The sequence below is a fragment of the Corylus avellana genome, chromosome 8 (genome assembly GCF_965113065.1).
Source record: "Corylus avellana chromosome 8, dhCorAvel1.hap1.2, whole genome shotgun sequence".
NCBI lineage: Eukaryota > Viridiplantae > Streptophyta > Magnoliopsida > Fagales > Betulaceae > Corylus > Corylus avellana.
In genome coordinates, this window is record NC_142497.1 from 19,453,732 (window position 1) to 19,461,405 (window position 7,674).

General features: G+C 36.9%; 1 protein-coding gene and 1 pseudogene across 1 annotated transcript; both read right to left on the bottom strand.

Moving 5' to 3' along the window:
- Positions 1-262: 262 nt before the first annotated feature.
- LOC132164362 (osmotin-like protein) lies at positions 263-1,272 on the bottom strand. Its single transcript, XM_059574868.2, has one exon. It carries the CDS (start codon positions 1,235-1,237, stop codon positions 491-493), a length of 747 nt encoding a protein of 248 aa, XP_059430851.1. The 5' UTR covers positions 1,238-1,272; the 3' UTR covers positions 263-490.
- A 2,529-nt stretch (positions 1,273-3,801) lies between these two features.
- On the bottom strand, positions 3,802-4,789 carry LOC132164363 (osmotin-like protein; annotated as a pseudogene).
- Positions 4,790-7,674: the final 2,885 nt, after the last annotated feature.

A 7,674-nucleotide genomic window follows, 5' to 3' on the forward strand; every position in this document is an offset into this window, starting at 1 on the left:
AAGGGTGGTTCGAAGTTGAAACCAAAAGTAGGGGGAAAGTTGGGGTGCCCAAAATAAAGCAAACAACACGTGATGGTCGCAGTGATGCTTTTGGAGCATTAAAAGTTGGGATTTTTCGAGAAAAGAACCAAGTTTGGACCTCTTCACTCTGCACAAACGTCACAAACAAGGCGTCCTTTTCCCCATAAGATATTCCCCAAAGATTCGCTCCCCATATAATTCTTCTGGTGGTGCATGAGAAATTTTGCCAAGAACAAGAACAAGAACAAAAAAGAAAACGTAGAAATTAAAAGGAAACAAGTAAAAGCAAGCGATTAACATACGCTAAACAAACCCCAAAATCCAAATGTTACATACATTCATGCTCCAATACAACATAAGACACAGCAAAGTGTAAAAAAGACGAGGAAAATGAACCCAATCAAACCGACTTATTTTTTTTTTCCCCAGATTCAAACAAAGACCGTGAAGACATGGAGAATGATGGGCTCTAGTGGCAGAAGATGATCTTCAGCTCACGTGGTGACGAGCACTGGTGCATGAGAGTTGGGCTATCGTGCGCATATGTAAACGTGGCAGGGCAAGCGTGCTTGAAGAACTCAGAGAAGCTCGAAGCCCTACAAGTCTGCGGACTATTGTAGTGGTTCCTACAGCACAGCTCGTCCGTACCAAACGCCTCGCACCCACTCTTGCACGCCACGACGGGGCCGTGACCCGGCGGTGACCGTACCTGCAACCTGTCGGGACACGTGGCGAGGAGGTTGGCGCGACAGCCGACTACGGGGCAGTGGCCCTTGCCCTCGTGGGGGGTCACGGACAAGGGCACGTTAAAACCATCGACGAGGCTGACACCGTAGGAGGAGAGGTCGTTCGGGCCGTGGTGGAGGGTGTACTGAACCAGCGTGGCGGGGGTGGCGCCGCCTAGGCCGCCGCACTCGAGCCGGCCGCCGCAGTCGCCGGTGACGCAGGAGAAACGGTTGTTGGCGTAGTTACACCCGGTGCGAGCCCAGACACGGCCCGACCAGTGTTGGGTCGGAGCGGGGAAGGAGCGGTGGGTGAGGGAGTTGAGCGCGAAGCCGCCGCGCTCGAGGACGGCGTGGCCGGAGTTCGGCTGGATGGCCGGCCAAACCGTGAAGGGGCAGTTGTTGACCAGGGTAAGGATAAACTCTGCCTGCGTAGCTGTGGTGAGGGTGCACAGGACAAGAAATGTGGCGGCTAGGAAGAGAGTGGAAGCCATTATTGTGAGACTTTGGAGTGTGAGAGTAGGTAAAGGGTTTGCCTGTGGTTTTATAGGCCTGAAGGAGAGAGAAAGATGTGTTTAGAGCACTATTTTTTTTAAAAAAAAATTTTATTTTGATGAGATAATTTGATTAATTAAAAAACTGATGTTCAACCTTATCACTTTGATTTTGGTGAGATAATATGAAAGCAAGTAGTAAAGCAACTAAAGGACTAAAGGTATAATCACTTTTTGTGGCAAAGTTTTTCGTACAAGTTAGATTACAGACGAGGTCTAATTTAACTTGTACAAGTTTTTCTCATTTTAAATAAGAAAAATAAGGAGAAGAAGGTGATATTTTCTCCTCCTCTCTCTCACGCCTCCTCTCTCAAGCCTTTAGGAAAAGTATATTATAAGTCCTTATATTAACGCCTTAAAATTAAAAATTTTTAGGTGGTTTTTTTTTTTGGAAATTAACTTATTGGGTCAATTGAAACTACAATAAATTCTCTATCGTTAAAATTTTTTAACAGCGGTTAAAACCACTCAAAATTCTCCATTTTACCTGATTAAAATATTAATTTTTTTATTAATTTAATTTAAAATTTTAAATATAAAAATTTTAAAAAAAAAATTGAGCCACCCCAAACCACCCAAAGGGTGGCTTGAGCGGGCCACTCCATACTACCTAGGGGTGGCCGCAAGCCTCCACGATCAACTAAGTTGTTGCATCAATGCCTCCATGCAAAAACTTGAGAGCTTCGGTAAATGGAACTAGCTTTTTGTGCAAAATTAAAAGAAAATTTGAGTGTTTTATAGTTAGGGCTGTAATCGAGTCGAGCTTTAAGATTTTAAGACTGGCTCGTTTACGAAGATGTTTATTCGAGCCGAATTCGAGTTTGAGCTGAACTATGAAATGTGTGTTCAAACTTGGCTCGTTTAAAGTTCGGGCAAATTCGAGCTCGAGTTCATTGAGAATGCTATTCAAGTCGAACCGAGCTCAACTTGAACTCGAACTAAGCTATTAAATTCTTTAATGTATGATCTGAGCATAGTTCAAGCCCGAATTTTAAAATAACTTCTAGACATTTATTTATAGTATAAATATAAATATTAAGTAATTTATATTACATTTATTACTTAATTACTAATATACATACTTAAATTTATATAACTAATTTTTAGTAATATATATATATATATATATATGAACGAGTTAACGAGTCGGGCAAACGAACCGGTCGAGCTTTAAACGAGCTAAGCTTGTAAGCTCATACCGAGTTTTTTTTCGAATAAGTCAGGTATGTATCATTTATTAGTCGAGCAGGTTTCTACAGAAACAAGCGAGTTTGTACAATATCGAGCGAATTGTCAAACAGACTAATTTATTTATATCCCTATTTATAACAATGGGAAGGAATTAATATGCTATTTAAAACGTCTATTAAGGGTTACGATTTAATCAGCGTTGTAGGGTTGTTCAAAGTTGAAACCAAAAGTGGGCGAAAGTTGCGGTGCCCAAAATAAAGCAAACAACGCCTGATAGTCGCGGTGAAGCTTTTGGAATTTTCGAGAAAAGAACCAAAGCATAGGCCTTCGCTGACCAGACTTGGACGGTTGGACCTCTTCACTCAGCACAAACATCGCAATCAAGGCATCCTTTTCCCCATAAGATATTCTCCATCAATCTCTTTATATTTAACATTTCTATAAATTTTTTAACAAAATTCATAAAAAATATCATTTGTCAAATTTTTTATCTAAAATTAAATTTAATATTTATTTGAACTCATCTTCAAATATTAACGACACCAAAAGTAAAAATTATTTATTAATATTTACTTTAACTCATCTCCAAATATTAAAGACACTAAAAACAAAAATTATTTATTTTTTAATATTATTTTGATGGTTGATATGATATTTTAATAAATCTCTCGTATAATTATATGGTAATTATATTTATTAATAAAAATAATATTTAATTAAAATAAATAAATATTTAGAGAGTTTAATATTTGATAATTTTATAAAGTGGCTACTTAAATAAAAAATATATATATTCAAAATTAAATTCTAAAAAAAATTTAAAGAGTTTAATTGGAATGCTCTAAAACATTTTCATCCACCAATGATTCTGCGAGTGGTGCATGAGAAATTTAGCCAAGAACAAGAACAAGAACCAAAGCAAGAAACGAACCCCCAAATCCAAATAGTTACATACATTCAATACAACATAATTAAGACACAGCAAGGTGTCAAAAGGACGAGGAAAATGAACCCAATTAAACGGACAAACCCCCAAATCCAAATAGTTACTTACATTCATGCTCCAATACAGCATAATTAAGACACAGCAAAGTGTCAAAATGACTAGGAAAATGAACCCAATTAAACGGATAAAGTTTTTCTTTTAACTGAGTTGGAAAGCATTTTCTTCAATTAATAAGTTTATAAAAATAATATGTATACAGAGACAAAATTAGAATAAATTTTATTAAAAACTCATGTAGATCATACATGTTATTAAAAAAATGAACATAAATTATTTTTATAAACTAAGTAGAAAAGAAATTCTCCGACCTGAGGAAAACTTTATCCCAATTAAACTGGCTTATTTTATTTTCTTAGATTCAAACAAAAACCGTGAAGACATGGAAAATGTTGGTCTCTAGTGGCAGAAAATGATCTTCAGCTCACGTGGCGACGAGCACTCGTGCATGAGAGTTGGGGCTATCTTGCGCATATGTAAGTAAACGTGGCAGGGCAAGCGTGCTTGAGGAACTCAGAGAAGCTCGAAGCCTTACACGTCAGCGGACTATTGTATTGGTTTCTACAACACAGCTCGTCCGTACCAAACGCCTCGCACCCACTCTGGCACGCCACGACGGGGCCGTGACCCGGCGGTGACCGGACCTGCAACCTGTCGGAAGACGTGGCGAGCAGGTTGGCGCGACAGCCGACTACGGGGCAATTGCCTTTGCCCTCGTGGGGGGTCACGGTCAAAGCCACGTTAAACGGTTAAAGCCATCGACGAGGCTGACACTGTATGAGGAGAGGTCGTTCTGGGCGTGGAGGGTATACTGGACCAGCGTGGCGGGGGTGGCGCCGCCTAGACCGCCGCACTCAAGGCAGCCACTGCAGTCGCCGGTGACGCAGAAGAACCGGTTGTTGGTGTAGTTGCACCCGGTGCGTGCCCAGACACGGCCCGACCAGAGTTTGGTCGGAGCGGGGAATTGAAGGAGTGGTAGGCGAGGGTGTTGAGCGCGAAGCCGCCGCGCTCGAGGACGGCGTGGCCGGAGTTCGGCTGGATGGCCTACCAAACCGTGAAGGGGCAGTTGTTGACGAGGGTAAGGATAAACTCTGGCTGCGTAACTGTGGTGAGGGTGCACAGGACAAGAAATGTGGCGGTGAGAAACAGAGTGGAAGCCATTTTTGTGAGACTTGGCGTGTGAGAGTAGGTGACGGGTTTTTCCTATTATTATTATTATTATTATTTTTATTTATTTATTTCTTCTTTTTCTATTGAGACTTGGTGAGGGTTTGCTTGTGGTTTTATTGGCATGAAGGAGAAACATGTCTTTAGAGCACTATTTGCAGACTTATCAAAATTCTTTTTTTTTTTTGGTTATTTTAGTAAAGTAATTTGGTGAAAATACCTAAAAAATCTCATTTTCAGCCTTATTACTTTGATAGAAAAAAAAAAAAAAAAATAGTGAGAGAATAGTATTCACTATTAATAGTGAGTACTTTTCAGATTAGAATCCACTATAATTTTTTTTTTTTTAATTGTAAATTCTCAAATTACGTAATTAAGTAATTTTTAGACATCGAAATGCTTGAAAAATACTACATACTTAAATGTGACATTTTATCGAGATAACAAAAAAAAATAAATACTCAAAATGATTCATCTTCACTTTTGTATAAACACTTATTCTTTATAAAATAAAAAAAAGACCATTTTTGACTTAAAGCATTTTTACTACATAGAAAGCAAGAACTTAATGAAAAATATACTAAATTCTCAATCGTAACATACCATATTTTTAATAGGTGGCAATTTTCAAGCGTTTTGATGCCTAAAAATGGCTAAGATTACGTAATTTGATAATCTAATATTTCTTTAAAATTGTAGGATATCTTAATCCGTACTATTCACTCGCCAATTTAATAAAAAAATTGTTTCTCTTTCCCCATTTTTCTTTTATGTTTCTTTCTCCTTCTTTAATAGTTAAATAAAGAACAAACAATTTTTTAATAAAAAAATATTTAAATAGAATAGTAAAAATAAATTGTTAAAAAGTGAGACGGTTGTAAATGCTCTAAAAACTAAAAAGGTAAGTAGTTAAAATAGATAAAATTATATTTTTAATTATTTTGGTAAATAGAATTTAGTGAGACGGCTAAATGGTCTAATAAAATTACTATTTACAGCCTCATCAAAACTATTTTTCGATCTGACTGGAACTATTTTTTTTATTATTATTATTTTGACTAGATAATTTGATAAAAATGCCTAAAAAAACAAACCTCATTCTCATTCTCAGCTAAATTGTACTGGGTTTTTCAGTGAGCTGGAAAGACTAACCTGCCCTTCTGTTCAGTCTGTTGTATGGTTGTGGGTAATCTGCAAATGTTTGCTTTTTGTTTTTTTGGCAGTGTACTATTGCGTCTTTTTGTGGGTGCTGCAGCCTGCAGTACGTTCCCTTGTTTCTCACTGCGGTGAACTGCACTGATCAGAAACTAGGGATAAGGTCTGGAAGATGCAGAACGTTACCCTGCAAGCAAGGCTACAACAAATAATACTATGTACCTTTTCCCTTTTTCACAATTATTTAAATAATTTTTTAAATTATCATTAAATTTGAGATAAATATACATTAAATTTTAATTAACAATAATTTTAAAAACTGTATTGAAAAGGGAAAGTGAAAGCCCAGAACTTCAGTGCAAATAGGTTTAAGAATAGCCAAAGGGGCAGCATCTCATTTCTGAGAAATTTTAGCAGAAAATATATATAATACATTCTTCGTACTTTTTTTATTTTTCGATAAAGTTATATTTTCTGATTTTTTTTAATAAAGCAATTGCCAAGGCATAAACTTCACTAGCATATTTTTGCACTTATTATTATTATTATAAACTTCACTAGTAATTGCCAATGCAGTTATGATCATATTTTCTGCTATTTTGTAGCGAGGTGATTCCTCAAACATCACAATACTCACAGGTTTAAGATAGGATTCTCTCCAGTCCATAATGGACTAGAAAATATCTAGTTTATGACTATAATTTTTAAGAAAAAATCCTACAGCCACAAATATGACACATGTCCTGCTACAAAAAAATTAATAAAAAAAATAAGGAGTGACTGGCCACCCTATATTGGCCATAGAGGGTGGCTAGACCACCCCATTTTAGTTGAGGGTAGTTCCCAATGGCCGGCCAGGTGTGGTCGGACCACCCCCAAGTGCCTGGGGGTGGTCCGGCTACCCCCTAAACTCAAACTAAAATATATATATAGCCGAACCACCCCCAAGAGCCAAACAACTTTTTTTTTTTATTAAATCTGGATGGCCACCCCAGGCTTGCTGGTCTAGGGTGGCCCAAGCCAACCTAGCCCCAACTGGGGTGGTCTGGCCACCACTAATGGATGGCCAGCCACCTCATAATTTTTTATAATTTTTTTTTAAAAATATATAATATTTTATTATTTGTTTTTATTAATGAGACATATATCTTATTTATGGTCTCATAATCTTTTTAAAGAGATCCTAATTATTAACTAAATATTTTTCAGTCTAAAATGAACTAGAGAACATCGTGTTCCCATAGGTTCATACCACGCCACCTCTCAAGAAAAATTGTCCTATTTCATTCTTTTGAAGGTAAGAAAACACTCAAAAAGTCGTCAACAATAAACTCTCTTGGTGTTGATAAACCAAGGGAAAATCAAAGGAACAAAAAGTGTTTTCTTAAATTTAATTTAATTAGCTTTCTCTTTCTTCTCTTATTCTTCTAATATTTATTTTGAAATAAAAAAGAAAAAATAATAATTAACAGCGTTCATTCCGAGGTGGACTCAGACAAACGAAACACATTGGCTAAAGCCTGAAGAGGATAAGCAGCACCGTTCCGAGGTTCATGTCGGTTTGTTTTTGGTTCCTACAAACCGCTAAATCTCACTGGTTTTCAATTTTTTAAACTTCTCTCTATATGATAAAGAGCATTCCCAATGGAAGAGCCAAATATTATTTTTATCTAGAATAGCTCTTCAAATGTTCAAAAACTCCACACATTAAATGAGCCAAAAATATATGTAAAATAGATATTTGATTAGAAGAGCTAAAAAAAAAGTTAAATGTAACAGCACTTTTTAAGGGAGCCATTATATTTTTTAGTATTTCTCTCTCCTGCTTTATCTTTTTCCCAAATCTTTTCCCACCTTTTTT

Bases quoted from the DNA above. Each gene is read 5' to 3' on its own strand.
- LOC132164362 (XM_059574868.2), bottom strand. From the start codon at position 1,237: ATGGCTTCCACTCTCTTCCTAGCCGCCACATTTCTTGTCCTGTGCACC.